The sequence below is a fragment of the Vidua chalybeata genome, chromosome 2 (genome assembly GCF_026979565.1).
Source record: "Vidua chalybeata isolate OUT-0048 chromosome 2, bVidCha1 merged haplotype, whole genome shotgun sequence".
Classification (NCBI taxonomy): Eukaryota; Metazoa; Chordata; class Aves; order Passeriformes; family Viduidae; genus Vidua; species Vidua chalybeata.
Window position 1 is genome coordinate 75,643,474 of NC_071531.1, and position 19,368 is coordinate 75,662,841.

Here is a 19,368-nt window from a genome sequence, read left to right on the forward strand (position 1 = left end):
ATCAAGCTGTGGCAGCAATATGCAAACAAGCAGATTGCCCTTAAAAACAGGTACTGGAAACATTTGAAATTATCACTGATAGTCATTGTTGGCAGTTAACTCACATGCAGTGACAACACCATACATTTTCTACTGTCTAAAATCAAGTGAACTTGACTTGCTGATCTTTCATTTGGGCAGATGCAAACCCTGACTGAAACTGCTGGGACCACACCCCATGGAAGTGAAGACACCACAGCACAGGTATCTTTCATTCTAGCTTCATCCTAGCTGATACAGAGAGAAAACTAAAATTCCTCCAGGATTCTTTTGCCTGCCGATGCATCTCAGTCTCCAATACAACTAAGACTTTTAGACCATGAGCAGCAAATGCTCCTCATTTCCTTCCTTAGCCCTGGACTGTGTAATTACAATTCTCAAATAAAGTGTAGGTATGACAAAGGTGAGAAGTAATGGTAAAGATCACACTTTAGTGGTCATCTCTAGTGTTCTTCACAGCTCCTCACTGCAAGCATGCATCTCCATAGCTTCTGGATACACTGGGGTAAGATCACTTCAGAGAAATTTCAGTAGTTTGGGTTTTTTCCACTGGAAGAAGCAGGCAGAAATGAGCTGCGGTGGGTGGCATCAACATGCCCAGTTCAGGCACAGGGAGCCAGCCTTTGGAGCATGTTGCAGAATACATTTGCCCATTTCACTTGTGCTAGGCACAAAGGTGTCCTACAGAAAGCACAAGTGGAGTTAAGAGCCATTACAAAAAGAACAAGCAGGTTGATCAGAGGGCTTGATCCAACTCTGCCATAAGAAATGCTAAAGAGGCACATATTAAGAAGTGCAACCCCTCTCCAGGAATATCGGTAGCAAAAGGAGGATTTACATGCCAGTGTCAGTCTGGACTGAGGCACTTGCCAGCCACTACAATCATGGATGCTCACACTTGCAGAAAGGATGAAAAAAAAAAAGAAGTTGAGATGGCAATGTTCACCATGCTCACCTTTCGATCTAATACTAAGAAGTTGCACAGCCATTGAAGTGGTAACATTTAATTCAGTGTCTTCATTAACTTTTGGATCAATATTACAACTCCCTCCTAGGAGGATGGCCCAGCTCCTCTTCCTAGGAGGAAGGCAAGCAACTAGAAAAGAAATGCTATGAGTCTAACTCCTGTGAAAAGGAGCCAGAGTTTTCATTCCTATACCAAACTCCTGGAATTTGTAAATATTTCACCTTTAAAAAATAGGAAAGGGCAACAGCATAGCAGTAGGATTCATCTAAGCACCTGGACAGATATCTGCAAATGTAGATACTGACACCTGAGCTAATTCCATATAATCCATTTACGACCCACAGAGAGAAACATGCTTTCAGGAAGAGTCAGCCCATCCTGAAGTAAAACATCTGAGCTCTGTTAAATACACTTGAAGATATTATTTCTGTTATAGAGTGTCTGGCAACTTTTTCCCAGTGAAAACCACCTCTTCCAGTCGGGGAAGGTCTTAAAGATACAGGAGTATTATCAGATACTGGGAATGGTACATACTGTTCTTAAACCCTTCCCTAAGCTCTTACACTCCCCATTAAACAGAGAATTACCACTGCAGATTTCACTCTAGCTCCTACACTTTATCTGTGCACAAACACTTCCAGCAGACAAAATCAAATGTCTAAGCATGGGAGCATTAACTTCAGATGAAAGCTTATATCCTGCTATGTTGAACTAAAAGCACCCTCAGTGCCTTGAAATAAGTGAAGTGTTTAGTACACATGAGCATAGAGCTGTATACATCAGTAGTTAAGAAGCTGTCAGCTTTATTTAGCTTTATTCATATAATGAACAAAACAAGCTGCTTTTAACACCTTCTGTTAGAGGATACGTTGAATGAAAGTCCTTTTTCACTCCACTATATGAAAAGAAGTAAATGCATTTTAATCCCTTACTTTGTTTCGTTACTAGAAACATCCCTCTGGTGTCAATTTTACCACATTTCTCAGGTACTGTCCAAGTGTGAATATTAACAGAGGGAGGATGTTGATTATACCACAAAATCACTTTCTCCCACATCTCTCACTTGAATAAAAAGGCAATATTAAAAAAATCTGTTTGAATAAAACCCACTTTTCTAAAGCAAGTTTCATTACCAAGGTTACACTTCCTCAATCTTCTCTTCAGGTGGAAAAACCCAACCAACAAAAAAAAGAAAAAAAAAAGAAATAAAACCAGAACTAAGCCCCACAACACCAAAGAATCCCAAATATTTATCCTCTTCCATGCACCATGTGACATCTACTACAAGGACATTTCCATCCTTTTTCAGATTTAATTATAGAAATAGCAGTTTTTTTCTCTAGGCACTGGTGATCCAACCTGTATTTCAAATAAAGCTCATTTATACTCAGGGATTCACCATTCTATCTTTCATTTTCCAACAATTTTACTGAGCCATAGCAACAGCTAAATATTTCTTTGTAGTTTCTCAGTAGCTGTCAAATATTGCAGACACCTTTTTTCTTGAAAACCTAGTCTTACAAACCATAATTTTTTTCATAATATTTTTTATTTACTGGCCCCTAAAGAAGTACAAGAATAAAACTACAGTGCAAAGACACACATTTTATGCTTTTCAAAACATCCAGCAGTGAAGAACTGGTGCAGAAACATTTGAGTACTACTCAGTAAGCATTTGGTATTTGACAGGCAGCAGCATTATGTGAGCATGAGGTTTGTTTAAGGATCAGGATAAGCAAACTTTGAAGGTGAAGCCAACGCAAGTCATTTTGCAATGCAGAACATGCTTCCCTGTCAGCTGGAAATAAGTAACTGCATGCTTGTTCTGCTCTAAGGTAGTATCAGTTCATTAATCTATCAGCAGTGCAAGTGAAATTTTAAAATAATTTATAAAAATACCAGATATCCAGCATGAGATGCACCATATCTCAGAGATATGGGCAAAACAATCATAACAGAGCAACATTTTTAGCAGCTGACAAAGATTTCTGTCATGGTTTGACACTGGCGCAATGCCAGCGCCCCCATGAAAATACACCTTCCCAAATAAATGCTGTGAGATGTTATCAGGAACAGAGCAGAGCAGGCCCAAGCTTAATAACAAAGGAAAAAAACTTTATTAAACTACTACTACACAAGACACACGGACTAAATCCAGGATGAAGACCTTTTAAAACACCCCTCCTCCTCCCAATTTCCAAAACACCCACCATGAAACATCACCTGAGATTCCTGATCAAATTACCACCCTTCAGATAATCAATACTCAATCTATCAAGGGAGAGAAAAGTCTCTCTTGCACCACAGACCCCCCAGGAAACACAGTTGCCACCTCCTGTATTTCCATGTCACACATGGCAACCACCCGGAGAAAATCTGCCAATGTGACACTCTCCTTTCCCACGTCACAGTGCTCTCACCACCGTGCATGGACAGACTGCTCATAGGGCTCCTTTAAGGATGCTTTGCCACGGACCCAAAGATACAACAGTTCAGCTTCTCATCTTGGGACTACAGTCCCCCCCATTTTCCCCTGGGGCCAAGGGTCCAGGAACAGAGATCATCTTCTTTCTGAAGACAGAGGGCATCACCATTCCCTCCTCAGCTTTCCTCTGTTCTTGCCATTCCTGCGCTGGTGGTTGCTGAAGCAGGTCTCCTTGGGTCACCACTGCATCCCCCTAAAATGCAGTCTCTATTGCAGGAGAATTTGGTTCAGTCTATGGCTAACAAGAAAAGTCCAGCCAAAAGCTACTTCATCATCTCCCACCTAAATATTTCTTCTTCTAACATCTCAGGTCCCGGACTGTCTCTCTTCCACTACAAATCGAGGAGGAGTAATATTTTACAAAGCCCTCATTTCCCGGAAAGGGTTAAAAGTTCAGACTCCCTGGACAGCTGAAATCTCTGTCCAGCATTCCCGTCTCCCACGCTGGGCATCATCCCCCCCTTTCTGCTTCTCCTCTGCCGTGCCGTCAGGCTCTCTGTCACTTTCCCTCTAGGGGGTGGGGGGAGGGGGGGACACAAAGGCATCTCCGCTTCTCTCCACCCTTCCGTCCACAGGAGCTGGCTGGGTTCCAGACCTTCAGCCCCCTCGGCCTACCTGGACACGGCCGCATGGCTTCCCCTCCCCCACCCAGCCCATGGCCGGGCAGGGGAGCGCCTGCACTCTCTGACGACCGGAACCAAAAGAGAGAGTTCTCCTGGGAGTTCTTGCTTTTAACCCCCTGTGTTCTCACAGGTGTGTCCATACTTTCAGTGGTCACTACAGGTGCCAATATCCAAACCTGACCACTGATTGGTTTGACCCAACTTCCTGGAAAAAAAAATTCACTTCCATGTCAAACCACGACAATTTCTATGAAAGGTACAAGTCACATGTGTGGATGAAAGTCATTCTACAGATGAATTCATGATCCCAAACAAAGAATTCTACAACTTTAACCCAATTAGCACAGAATTTGAGGGTTCTCTTAAATAATTTCAGAATGAGTAGCAACTTTTTGTCCATTATGTCTAATGAAACCCAGGAAGCATGTAATAATAGAAATTTAAGAAGCAGAATTGTCCAAGACAGTTGTCTCACAAAGTGCTAGTACTACATAAAGTAGTATACAGTGTGTTTTTTCACCAGCTTCCTTAAGTCTAGATCTAAAATGAAGACTGCTTTAGACTTAAAGCAAACCACTTCTGTCCTCTGAAGAGCTGATAACCGAACCATTCACAAAGTGAAGACTCAAAACGTGAAGACTCACAGAAGTTTCATTCCCTGAAACGCCCAACTCTTAGGTATGAATTTCTATGAGCAAATTCATGTTTTGACCTGTCAACACTATTAAAATATCTACCCCCCCTTAACATAATTCTTTTAATTGCAAGAAACTGTTTTAACTGTGGGGCTGTTGCAGCTTCCCAGGGGAGCCAAGACTGTTACCTTAGGGGTCGACATGAGCTCCTGTCTGTCCAGGCAGCAACAAAGGCTCAGACCCCTCTGCCAGACTGGCAGCACTGTTGCCTCTAAGCAACTCAGGCTCAGCTGCCATCAACCACCTCTTACACAACTTTTAATCTGAGCTAGAAAGTAAGACAAGGGTAACAGCCTGAAGGGACACTGAATTTGTCGCTACCATTCCCATAATGCCTGCCATCACTCAGTCTCATGTCTGAGATACAAACCCTCCAACCTACACAACCACAGGTAGATGCTGTCAGGATCCGAGAAGAACCTGGCAGCTTGGGCTGCCGACAGATGGAACGTGCCACAAAGTAACCCAAACACAAAACAGTGTCTGAAAGCATAAAACTTCTGCCATCAAATCCTTCCCTTCCCGTATAAAACAAAACAGACAGAAAGGAAGATGAACACACTGAGCAGTAGGAACAGCTGAGTACGACACTCGGAAAAGAAAACAATGAGCCACGGTGCATATCACTCGATGTGACAGTGACTACCAGCTGCTGTTTCAGAACGTGCATAAGGAAAACCCACAGCACATGTAACAGAACTACCTGCCTATAGGTCAGCTTTAAATCATCTTTTCATAGAGCCTGGCTTAACATAAAAGCAAGAAACTTCATGTTCTTAGTTTTCTTTTAAAATATTTTCACTACAACTCAACATTTATATCAGCTTCTAAATATTTTTGGGCTCTGGCCTCAATAATAATTTGCAGCAATCAGCTGCAATTACAGAACATGTGAAAGGCATCTAAATCTTAATTACTTTTGAGTTTCATTCAATGTACCATTTTTCTGGTTTTACTATATAAAAGGAATGCAAAACTCTAGGAGCCTTGCTTTGAATACTTTTAAAAATGTCCTCTGAAGTCAATAGTATAAGCTGCCATGCAGTCATCCTTCCTCTACATTCAGTGTTATCTCTCAAGGTGGAGCTGCCACTGCTGAGTACTAAAATCAAGATAGCGACAAACAAGCAAACTACAAAACAAGAGGTAGATACATATACTCAAAATAATATATCCCCCAAGTTTTAGTATGATTCTCAACCCACTCCTCATGCTGTTATTTTGGTATTTTTAAAACTCCATGTCTGTTTTAATAGGCATGCTTCCCTGACTTATCACAATACTACCTAGAGTATTTTGTTGAGCTAACAGCTAATTTTAACAACTCTCCTTTATTTGCAGTTTTGTTGCCCAATGGCAATATTATTTTATCGACAGCAGTGCCTCCCCCTAGGCTGAACTAGCCATCTTACACCTTGATCTTTTTAAAAACAGCTCATGTCCTTCTGGTTTCTTGGCAAATGAGATTAACTGCCCATGCTATAAAAAAAATAAAAGAAATTAGGAATTCTACTTTATTTATACTACAGTGACCAATAAAAAATAATCTCTTTTTCTAACTAACTTCCTGTTATTTAATCAGTTTAAAGTTTATTATGGCGCTTTCCCTCTGGAGACTGACTCTCATTCAGTGGTTGACTTGGCTGCAGTGATGCACCCCCTCATGTTCTGCCAGCCTTCTGCCAGGTAGGGTTGTCAGGGCTGGACAGAAAGCAAAGCCTCTCCTCAGCAAGTCCTAACTTAAAATCAACAGCAAGAACACAGACCACTGGTAACATCAGTTTGCATTAACATGCTGGGCTGTAGACTGAAAAGGCTAAAAACATTCTCCATGCCTCACCTGATCCCTCCTGCCACAAAGAATAATGTCAAAGAAAGGGCTGGGCATGAGAGTTACTATCTGTGTCATGCCATGTAAGGTTGCTCTGGAACACTAAGTCAACCACCTTAAACAGTGACCTCTTTAAAAAGACTGCATCTATATGTAAGCATATGTCAAACATGAACCACCTATCTTTGCTTCAGAGAAATTATCCATGCTTTCAATGAAAACAGCAGTATTTCTCTCTGGAGAATAACTACTACAACTATTAGAACTATGAAATTATGATTTCGTGAAGTTTATGAAAACTAGATGTAAAAGCTCTTTGCTTTTGATTTCCTAAATCTTTGCTGAAGTGTTTAAAACATGCTAGTCACTCTGGTTTCCATTTCTTTACTCAAATACTCACCTGTATTTTTGTTTTACCAGCTGTACTGCTAAACCTTTTCAGAAAGCGAAGCTAATACTTAATCCAGGCAACTCAGCATGCTTCCACATTATTAACCATGTTCTACATGATTTCCTAATATGTCAGTTTTACCGTATTTCATCATTATTGCCCAACAGACAAGAGAATCAAGATATCACAAATTAGTCTAATAATGACACCTTATGCAAAGAGGTTATTTAAGTTCTCAGTAACATACTTATTTTAATCATTGCATTGTGGCTGATGATTTTAGCCATCCATGTCTCCCAGATTTTTCTTCTTTTTAAGTAAGACACTTTTCTGTCTACATGTTCTGCAATTTCCCCTTGGACTTCTTAGCTTCCTTCTTTCTACTTCTAGCTAGGAATACATTCTCCTGGACTTCAGCAGGGTTAGATTTCCACCTTTCAAATAATCTCTACTCGGTAGACAAACCGACCCTTAGCCCGTAGGCTTATCCTTACCATCCTACACCCATTTGTCCAACCTGCATTCAGAGACATCTACTAGCTTTGTGAACATGCTCCATCATCTAGGACATAGTGCTTTTATTCCTTGACTTATGACTACTCCTTCGGATCTCCCTTTATTAAGGTTAGGTCTTCCAAAAGCTCCCTGTTCATATCAATTTTTCTTACCTGCTGCTAAACTTTCTTAACCTTCATACAGAGTGTTAAGGTGTTATTTAGGAGGTCAGCTAATGCTGTTTGCTACAGATTTTGTCTAAGCTTAAATATACATTTTAAGGGATAATTTTGCCACTTAATGGAAGTGTCTTTTGCAAAGGAGGGCATTCACATGGCCACTTTATGCCAGCTTAAACTGGTTCCCTCATAACTACCACCTCCAGGCAAAACTGGGAGGGGGGTTAAGTGCTCCTTTTTGTTGTTGTTGCACCCATCACACAGCTCTCCACCTTGGATGCTTTATTGAAATATATTCTTGATAACTACAAGAACATCACACTGCAGGCTCTGGGATCAAACTAAAATTTCCACACTTTATCATTCACTAATTAATACAGCTTTTGTGAACCATCGCCGTTTGTTCTCAGGAGGAAACCTTTATAATCCTGGTAGTCATTAATACTAAAAGGCAATAAATGTGCCCTGGCACTGGTGCTCCTAGATAGCTGTAGATGAGTTGGAAAACAGCCAGGGTAGTACCACAGAGACACTGAGTAGAGTAGGAAATAAAGTGTTTACTTACACACAAACCTGAACAACCAGTTTTATTCAGCATACTACTGGTTCAGGACAACTGCTAGGATAGAAAAATGGTATAGCCCTAGACAACCAAAAAAACAGGCTGGGCTTCATGCTGATAAGCACCATTTTCCTAGAAAAGAGGATTTTAGAGATCAAGGTAGGTAAGGTACAATTTGCTTCAAATATCTTGATATCAAATATCTCCATTCCTCAAATATGAACCACGCCTGTGAGTTCAAGGGCATAAGCAGCATTTTTCTCCAAAGTACTAAAAGACCTAAATGATCATAATGGAAAGAAACTGAATACAAAACAGAGCTGCTGAAACACGGGAAACTTGAAAAATAGGCCTCCTCTCACTTAGCAAAATTTTGCTCTCACTTAGCAAAATTGTTTTCCCCTAGACATCAACATGGCCGGAATTTCCACAGTAGTTCTGAGAAATTCTCTGCTGCTTGAGCTTTAAGAGCTTTGTTTAGCTCTTGGGGAATAGACGAGAGACTGACAAATGCTAGAGGTTACTAAGCAATACCTGTTAATGCTAGAATGTTAGTCAAGTGTTATAGATGAGTTCAAGCAAAGGAAAGTTCATTGATTTGGAGAAAAAATGGAAGAGGAGAAAGGGTAATGAAATAGGGTAGAAAGATTAACTTAGTGTAACAAACAGCCACAGACCTTGCTATTCCACAGCTGGAACACTATGCTCTTACTGCAAAGCTGGAGGACATAAAAAAATATACACGCCATTTACAAATTTTATTTCTCAGTGGTTTAAGCATTTTACTGAACTCAAGAAACATCAACAGCCAACCATCAAACACTGCTAAACTGCTCTGCCCCATCATCAGTGCACAAGTAGGGAATAATGAAGAGCCTGCAGCACACTGGAAGGGTGCTCCACAGCACTGCAGCCCACACAGGCAGCCTGGCAGTTCCCCCACCATGGGATGGGTGATCCCTGAAGTGCACACTGCCTGCATTGGGAGATACTCCTGGAATGCAAGTTCAGCTCTCTCGCCAGCCATACTCCTGCTTTTCCTCCCAGAGGAGCACAACAGAGATTGTCCTGGGAGAATACCAGAGGACAATTGGTCCAACAATGGCAGGTAACATGAAGTCCTGAATACCTCCCTCAACTTCCTGGCTGTCATGAACATGGAGGAACACAGCCGTACCAAGAAGCATTGCATGGCCCAGAGAGAGACCTTGATATTAAAATGGGAATTTCCAAATAATTGCAAGACAACTGTCTTTGAGGCAGCAGTGAGCACACAACCACAACATTCTTCATCAGGTTATCTATTCATCATCTTCCCATCATCTGACCCTTCTTGACAGTTCAGTAGCTCCTGTCCTCTGCTTCACCCCACACAATGGAATCCTTCCTGTCATTGTGATCAGGAGTAGTCAGCATAGACTCATTAAATCACGCTTGACCAACCCAATTGACTTCTACAATGAAACAACTAACTGGATGGATGAGGGGAAAGCAGTGACTTGACTTTAGCAAGGATTTTGACACTGTCTCTCACAACGTCTTTATAGACAAATTCAGGAAGTATGGACTGGATAAGTAGACAGCAAGGTGGAACAGCAGATCCCAAAGGGTCATAATCAGCAACACAGGGTCTAGTTGGAGGCCTGTCACACCAATGTCCCCAAAGGTTCTATACTGAGCCCAGTATTGTTTAACTTCTCCATCAGTGACTTGGTTGAAGGGACAGATTACTCTGCAGCAAGTTCACACAAAGCTGAGAGGTGTGGCCAACACCACAGAGAGCTGTGCAGCCCTTCAGAGGGGCCTTGACACCTTGGAGAGATGGGCAGAGAGGAACTTTTGAAATTCAACAAGGGCAGATGCAGGGTGCTGCACCTGGGAAAGAATAAACTCACTGAGCAGCATAGGCTGGGGGCTGACCTGCTGGAAAGCGGCTCTGCTCCTTCCAGAGAAGAACACAGGGGTGCATGGACAACAAATTGTCCATGAGCCAGGAGTGCCCCTGTTGCTAAAAAGGCCAGTGGTACCCTGGGATGCCTTAGGGAAAGCATTGCCAGCAGGACGAGGAAGGTGATCCTGCCCCTCCACTCAGACCCAGTAAGGCCACGTCTGGAGTGCTGTGTCCAGTTCTGGGCTCCTCAGTACAAGAGAGACATGGAGCTCCTGTAGCAGGTCCAGTGGAGGACTGTGAAAATTATTAAGGTACTGGAGCATCATTTTTAGAAGGAAAGTTTGAGGCCTGTTCAGCCCCATGAAGAGAGGGCTGAGAGGGGATCTCATCCATGTATGTAAGAATCTAAAGGGAGGGTGCCAAGAAGATGGATCCACATTCTCCTCAGCAGTGAAAAGCACTAGGATACAAGGCAATAGGCAGAAACAGATGCACAGGAAGTTCCACTTGATTATGAGAAAGAACTTTTTTACTGTATGGATGATCATGCACTAGAACAGGCTTGCCTGGAGAGGTTGTGGAGTTTCCCGCTGGAGTTATTCAAGAACTGTCTGGATGCAATCCTGTGCAATGTGCTCTAGGATGACCCTGATGGAGCACAGAAGTTGGATCAGATGACCCACTGTTTTTTCTTCCAATCTGACCTGTTCTGTGATTCTGTAATCTAAATGTTAGCTTTGGGATGAGCTCAGAAGCGTATGTACCAAGCAGTGGGCACTAGTAATTATACATGTCTATCAGCTAACTGTTCTTACACTAGACTATACAACTTGAAATAACCCCTAATAACTTGTTTAAGAGAAAAGAAGTTCATGGTAAGTGCTGAAAACTCAGGAAGACCCCGAGCTATAAAGATAGGTGCAGGGAGAATATTCTGAGAAACTCTTAAGAGTTTCTGCAAACCTCTGAAGTTGGCCAAGGCAAAGTGCTGATGGACTGCTGGCTAAAACACAACTTCCACCTTACATGTGTTAATGGGGTCACACACAACTCACTTTGATGTTTATGAAGTTCTCCAATACGAATGTACTATAGTACAGCACTGCCATGGAGCTTCTTTCACTGAACACCATCTCACACCGGCCATAAGAATTTCCACTGATATTCCTGGTTCTTATACACTTCTCCTGAATAAGACTCTGACTTGGAAGAAATATCAGAAGCTTTTCCTCTAGTTCTGTACCATCCAAACTGTGCTGGAATTCAATAAAGCCACCTACTGAAAGCATACCACTCTTCCTTGATGGAGAGACATGCTCCAACAGAATCTGCATAATCCCTAGGAAGGCTGAGCTTTGCGAGGGGGCCTCATATGCTCTGTAGCTCATCTGTGCCTGAAGCACAGTGTCCCAAGTTTCTTTCCATTCCATATGGCATTCTGCCATCTCTTTGAGATGGGCAGTGCTACTGGCAAGAGACCGAACTGCTTCTCTCACCAGAAGTACAGTGTTTTCCTGGCTTCTACACTGGATCATGAGATGTGGAGTCTACCTAAAACTGCATTAACAGTATAAATATGAAAGCACACTGGGATGAGCTGACATGCCAGCTCAACACACATAAAGGTGTGAAGTCTCCCCATGGAAAAACTAACAAAATAGGAATAGTTATGAGATAATTATTTCCAAGGTAAACTTCATTCCTTAAATCAAAAAGCATGTGTAGATGTGGCACATTGACCTTAACATCAAATTAATCTATACTGACTGAAGTGTAGATCAGACTAGTTTATTCTGCATTAGAGACTTATTTGCCATGAAGTCAGTGCAAGAATGATCTGCTACTTACTTTCTCCAGATTTAACCCTGTTATGCTGTTTGAGGATATCATCTCCAAGCCATTGGAGTCTACCTTCAACAAATTATTTAATTTGGTGTATAGAAACATGAGTGTAGAACCGCCATCATAGTAAAAAATGAAACAAACACAGAAGAAACGCACCAAGTTCTGAAGTTCACTAGCTATGCTTTTATTCTCCAGTAGTTAATTCCTAAGTTAAAAATGCAGCATTTTACTAACAGGTAGTGGATTCATGGCTTTGACATAAATGTTTTGGTTAAGTCCCTAGATGCAGCAGGAAGGCACTCTTATATACTTATACTCCACAAATACATTCAGGTCAGTCTGCATTAAGGTGATAAATACTTGACTGATTCAGAACAGCAGTTAAAATTTCTTATTCACAAAGGAAAGGATGTGAAAAGACATGAACACTCACACCTGCAGAGCAGATGAAAAGTGTTACCTCCTGATACAGTTTTAGGGCAGAAGAAAGCTTCTAATGTCAATATATCCACACGCTTAATATGTTAATGAAGAAGATGCAGCAATATATAATGTGAGAATAAACTCCACCCACCCAGCACTACAGACACTACCAACATTATATGTCAGAACCTGGCCATCTACGTAAGAGGACACCACATGAATTAATCCTTCTTCACTGAAACCAGGTAATAAATCTTATGTACAATATCAATTATTAAATTTAAAGTGAAGCAATGTTTGACAGTACTTCCATATCACATTTATCACCTATTTTTAATACTAACCAATCTTCTGTGGATATTACGAGTTACTGCAACATATCAAAACTTTACCTAAGAGTCACATCAAACCTGTAACTTTTGATCAATAGTACACAAACACACTTCATATCAAACATTAAATACAAGAAAAAAACCAATCACATTAACAGAACACCATTTCACTACCTTTATCATTGGCAACACAGCTAATCTTGAGCTTGAAAGTCTGTCAAGCTCCATGTCATTAGATAGAGTTGCCTTTGAGTGTTATATTAAACAGCTACAAAGTTTCAGGTATCTTTCTCCCATATATATACTCAACAGCAGTTTAAGTCAACGTTAATAGTTAACTTCTCCAGAGAATGGTTAAGAACCCTTAAGCTTAACATTGTATTGTTTTCCAGAGGTATTGGAATGACAATAAAAAAAAACCACAGACATAATCTACTGAAAAAAATGTTTTAGATGTCTAGAAGAATCAAGGAAAACACAGCATCTTATAAAATAGAACTTAGCCCCAAAGATTTTTCAGGTCTACAATGTAGTAACAGGTACTCTTTATAAATGGTTTGCAAAAATTTTCCATAAGCTGCCTGCCATTAACCTAGCACTCATTATAAAGACAGAAAAGGGGAGAAAAGATCCAGGAAAATTAACCTCCTACCAGACATTGCACCTCACCATGTCTTTCTTTAAATCATTTAAACCTCGGTCAACATGTGCAGAGTGGTTTTATTATGACGCTCCAAACAAACATAACACATTCATGCCGTAATTAAGCAACAATCTTCCAGGCTAGGTCAGTCTGTCAGGGTGACTGTCAAGAGTCAAAGGTGATAAAGTTTGAGCTGCAGTGAGAGTATGGAAGAGTGCTTCAGATTAGAAATCCACACAAAATTGACTTGCTATTTTCAATATCACCTTTAGCATGGTCTTTACCAACAAGATTATGATGTAATTTTACTGAAAGAATACACAAAACATGTACTTGTGACCACTTCAATGGAGAAAAAAAATCAAATGCCACACTGCTAAGAAAAGCCTGCAAAAATCGATGAGCTAATGCAGCCTAGCACACTTTGGAAGATGCCATTCACCTCCGGGAGAGGTTCTCCCATTCACTCACCAGGGAACCTGGCAAACCAGCGAGTGTTTTGCGTAGTCATGTGTAAAATTAGATTTCTGTTGTGCAAGCTAACAATCTACTAATATTTTCATTCACAAGAGACCAAGTGCTTAATTAACATTTATACCAATTCTCAAGCTATTTACTGATACAAAGGAGGTGGTGACTTGATAGCATGGTTCCTTAAACACAGCCCTAAATACAAATATAGTTTTTGCTCCCCTCTACCACATTTTTTACTATTTAAATTTGCAACTTCTCTTCTACTGCAAGTAATAACTGTCTCAAAATAAATCCCAAAAAAAAAAAAAAAAAAAAAAAAAAAAGAAAAAACCAACTAAACAAAAAAAAATCCCAGGCAAACAAAAAAGCCCCTACAGCATATGTTCGTAAGAACAAGGAAAACAAGTATTGCTTTCCTGTGACAATTTGTTCCAGTTTGCAGTTTTGCCTTTGGAAGCAAGCAGAGGCAAAGGAGATGCAGTACCACAGAACAATACAGAATCATCTGTATCATTACCTTAGTCTTGCATCTAAAAGTACAGCAATACAGTTGTAATGACAGCTCTCAGCCACCAGAAGTTCCACCTAAAATCATATATTGGGCTCCTGTGGTGGACTTGGAGCTAATATTCTTCATAGTAGCTGGTATGGGGCTTTGTTTTGGATTTGTACTCAAAATAGTGTTGATCATCCTAGAATGGTTTGGATTGGAAGGCACCTTAAGGATCATCTAATTCCAACCTCCTGTCATTGGCAGGGACACCTCCCACTAGACCAGCTTTCTCAGAAGAACCCCATCCAACCTCGCCTCAAACACTTCCAGGGAATGGAGCAGCCACAGCTTCTCTGGGCAACCTGTGCCTGTGAACACCAAGTTGTTTTTGTTATTGCTGAGCAGTGCTCATGCAGAACCAAAGCTTTTGCTGCTCCTCACCAACCCCACCAGTGAGGGAGCTGGAGGTGTACAAGAAGTTGGAAGGGGACACAGGCAGCAGAATAGCTGAGCCCAAATGACCCAAGGGATATCCAGCTCATATGGTGTCATGATCAGCATGTAAAGCTGGGGCTAGAAGAGAGACTAGAACATTGGTAACCATGGCATTTGTCATCCCAAGCCATCCTTACACATGATGGAGCCCTGCTGTCCTGGAGCTGAACATCTGCCTGCCCATGGCAAGCAGGGAATGAATTCCTCATTTTGCTTTCCCTAATAAACTGCCTGTCTCAGCCCACTGGTTTGGTCACTTTTTTCCTTCTCATTCTCTCCTCCATCCCACCAGGGGACAGTGAGTGAGTGGCTGCACAGGGCTGAGCTTTCAACTGGGGTTAAATCACAGCAGTTGCTTTTTAATAAACCCTACAAAAACCAATTTGCTTCTGGAGGCATATCAACTAGCAAATTTTGTGAGTTCACACTGTCACCATCTTGACAGGCACTCAACTTTACTCCTTCCTAAGACATTCAAGATTGTCAAAACTGCAACCTTAGTCACAACATTGTATTTAAAGCAAGAATGAACATCCATAAAGGCAAGATAATTATTCTTCATAAAATAAAATCTTCACCAGATAACTATAGGTCATATTACTTATTTTGAATGGTTGCAACTTTTAAATGAGCCACCAGCCAGAAAAATTAAGCTACTTTATCACAGAGCTTTTATAAGTAGCAGACTATTTCCAGATCTATCAGTTTATCCCACTATTCAATAATGATGAGTGAAATCAACACTATACATTCTTACTTTCCCAATCAAGTATGTTTTACATTACTCACTAAATCCCAACCTGTGTACAGTTGGCTAAAGCATCTAACATGCTACTAATACCGGTTAATTTGATATCTCAATTAGTCAGACTGAAAACTATTCATACCTGAGCAATGCTGTCTTCAGTATTTGCCTTGATATTCTCAGTTAAGAAGTAATACAGTGAAGTTCAAGTGCTGTCTATGTGATAACAAAAATCTAAAAAGCCTCTAAGAAACAACTGACAGCTTCCTAGCTGTCAGCATTTGCTCAGCATCCCTTCCTGTATGGAAAGGTTATACCTTGCTTCCTTTATAATGAGCAAGTACTTTGTTCTAATTGTTAACAGGAAAGAAAATATGACTGTTATACAACTACTGAACAACATCCAAACTTAAGCTCCTTGTTCTCCTTGGGGCTCCTAATATAAGGGAAGTAACTTCTGCTGGCATCTCCCAAGAGTAACTCTTCAGACAAGACAATATATGCCATGCTAGAAGAAAAAAAAAAAAAAAAAAAAAAAGCACTCAAACCCCCATGTTTTTAAAATACTGAGCATCAAAACATTTTTGAAGATAATTAAGGAAACCCTCAACTACTGATTCCCTTACTTGATTGCAAAATTAATATGAAGAGAAGTTACAAATAGGTGTTATGTTGCAGTTGAGATTTAAAACTGATTCCTAAAAAATTCAATAGAAAAACCCCAGCACTTTGAGGCTCCAAAGCTAATTCCTGAGATTTTATTATGTCACTGCAAATCCACTGTCAAGCAAGGATGGTATCAAAAGTGAAACTAACAGTACATTACAAACTAAATCAAAATCCTTTTGCATTCCAAGGAAAACTACATACAGTTGTAAATAACAGGTGTTCAGAATAAAAGAACACCTTCAGTTGTCCATCAGTGTTTATCAACTTAATGACTTGTACCCTTAAAACCACTACCTTGAGGGCTACTTGAAGTAAAAACCATGCAGTGAAACCTAGTCACTGCATCCATTTTCCCAAAACTGTAAAACACACCAGGTAATAGTGTGCACCACAGCCCAAGACCACAGAAGGTGCCCAACAAACTGGTTTTATCAAAGGAAAAGATATCCAAGACACCCACCAACTATCAGACAAAATATCAAGAATTATCCAAGTTTGTTTTTCACACCTCCACACTTTCTTTTTTAGAGATTAGAATTGTCTCTACAATTACATCAGCTACACCAGGCATAAGCAAAGAACCCCAGTACTTCAGACATTACACTTTCAGAAGCTGCATCTGCTCCCATTTGGGGGGGGGGGGCGTTCCAAAGCACGGAAAATAACCTGTCCCTTGCCAAACAGGAAAGATGATACAAAAAATAGTTTAAAAATTTGACAAGTAACAAATCAACCCATAAAGCAAACTCCATAACACAAGTAATTTGAAATCTTTTTAGGAAAGAGTCATGCAGTAAACACCACCCAGTTGACAACCCCCATCATGCAATTAAAAGTCATCAGAAATTATGGTGTTTGGGTTTTTTTTAATAAAATGCATATTTTTAAAACACAGGTCACTATCTCACCCTTTCAGTTTAATTTATTTTGCAGTTCACACAACTAAATTACTCTTACATATCCACTCACTCTGTGCCACACAGTAAGAACATTAAGTTTTCTTTGCAAACACCACTTTAAAATTACTATTTTCACTAAAAATTCAAATCTTTAAATGTGTTGGTGTTTTTTGTTAATAAGTTCTGCAACAGTTTAACAAAACAACATTTTTTCTAAACGGTTTTTCAAAAATGAGACATTTCTACAATGCAGAGGTACAGGAGTGGTGGAGAATTTAATCTAAATACAAGTTTTCCACAAAACTAACCCTGTTTTAAGAATTTTGTAGATTTCAGCTGTCTCTTTCATACTGACAAACAACATGAGGAGAAAACATATTAATCATGTTTCATTCTGTTTCAGCAGTGGCTGATGCGAATTCACAGACAGGACACCTGCACTTAGCAAAATACAACTTCCTTTAAATGAGGAAACACCTACACGCCGACTGAATCACATAACCCCCCCTTCCCCGCCCCAGACAGGGTGGGCTTGGTGGGGAAGGAGGCGAGAGCGAGGGCGTTTTGGGGGAAAAGCAGGGGCTGTCGGACCACAAGCAGCCCTGAGCCGGGCTTCTCCAGCAGCAGGAAGTTTCCAAGGGGCCTTGCCGAGCATGCGCCGTGAGCGGCACGGGCTCCCTATGTGGCAAGAGTGCAGAGGCAACAACCAAACGAATAACAGAGACAAGAGATCAAGAGCAACAAGCTCCCTCCCCTCTGTATTCCTGCGGCCGCCTCCACACAGCCCTCTTTCCCCAGGCTGCTCCCTTGGCCCGGGCCCTCCCGCATCCATCGCGGGCAGCTGGGATTAGGGAGTCTGGCAACCGAACCTGCTACTGGAGAGGGAGGAGAGGAGAGCAGCTCGAAAGCAAACAGCGGAATGCATAACCTATCCCTCCACCTCGCACGTCTCAGGTGGCGGCGGGGGGAGCAGCAGCGAGCACACAGCTTGTCCCCCCCGCCACTGGAAGAGGGGATGGGGGAGGAGGAGAGGGAGAAAAGAGGGATGGAGGTGGCACACAATGGCTGTCTGTGTTTGTGGGGAGGAGACGGCCCACAACAGCAGCCGTGGAGGGGGCTCAGGGCTTCTCCGTGACCCCCATTCGTCATCCCAGATACACCGAGGTGAAGGGGGGTCACTGGGGATCGGGACATTCCCGTGTGTTTGCGTATGTGTGTGCGTGTGTGCCCTTCTTTTCGGGGGAGAGGTAAAAACGGGCAGAGACAGTGGGGGGAGGGGGGAAGAGGCTGCGAAGCGCTCCCCAAGCTGGGGGGAAGGGAGGAGGTGGAAGAGAGACCGGCTACCAGCGCCAAGCTGAACGAAAATAGTTATTTCGTCCTATGCCTGTTTTCTGCAAGGAGTCCCACCCGCACAGAGCTCGGGAACGAACCCAGGGAAATGGGGGGGAGGGAGGGACGGAGGGGGGGAGGTCACAGGCGGCACTGAGAAGGAAGAGAGGGGAGGGGGAAGTCCCCTACCTCCTTCCCATGCCCGCCTCGGGGGCAGGCAGCTCTCCCCCCAATATACACATACAAATAGCTGCTCCCCCCTGAAAAAACAGGGAGGGCTCCCCTCCCCCCGGGAATCCCAGGCCCCTCCTCTCCCTCGGCGCGCTCCACCCCCGGGGCCGGGAGGAGGCGGGGGGGACAGCCCCGGCCCCCCCTCCGCCCCCCGGGCCCCCCTCAGCCGGCTGCCCCGGAGCGGGCGGGCGGGAGAGGTATCGGAGTCGCTTACCCTGGTCTCCGGGCTCCTGCGGCGGTTGCAGGACGCGCTCCAGCTCGGGGAAGGGCAGCTCGGGCAGGTCCAGCAAGGCCCCGTAGCGCTCGAGGAAGGAGCAGACAACGGCGAAGTTGGGCCAGGAGCCCGGGCAGCGCGGGCCCACCGGGGCAGGGGGCGGCGGGGATGGGGCCGGAGGAGCCGCCGCCGCCGCCGCCATCTTGGACCTGGGGATGGAGAAGGAGCTGGGGAGGGGGAGGGAGGAGGGGGCGCTGCCGGGCCGGGCCGCCACTATCCCACAATGCACCGGGGGGACGATGAAGGCAGGGGAGGGCAGGGGGCGGCGGCCAGAGCGGCGCGAGCCGGCTCCCCTCCGCCGCGCGCGGCGAGGGGGAATGAAAACAAGGCGGGGCAGGGGCGGGGATAGAGCCACCGA

The 19,368-nt window shown here is 42.8% G+C and overlaps 1 protein-coding gene across 1 annotated transcript in view; it reads right to left on the reverse strand.

Annotated features, from left to right (window-relative positions):
* RSF1 (remodeling and spacing factor 1) overlaps nucleotides 1-19,240 on the reverse strand; it is a 61,379-nt gene extending 42,139 nt beyond the window's left edge. Inside the window, exon 1 of the mRNA XM_053935279.1 lies at nucleotides 18,951-19,240. Within this exon, the coding sequence (XP_053791254.1) occupies nucleotides 18,951-19,152 (202 nt within the window). The 5' untranslated portion in view covers nucleotides 19,153-19,240. The remainder of the gene's footprint in view (nucleotides 1-18,950) is intronic.
* Between the last annotated feature and the right edge of the window lie 128 nt (nucleotides 19,241-19,368).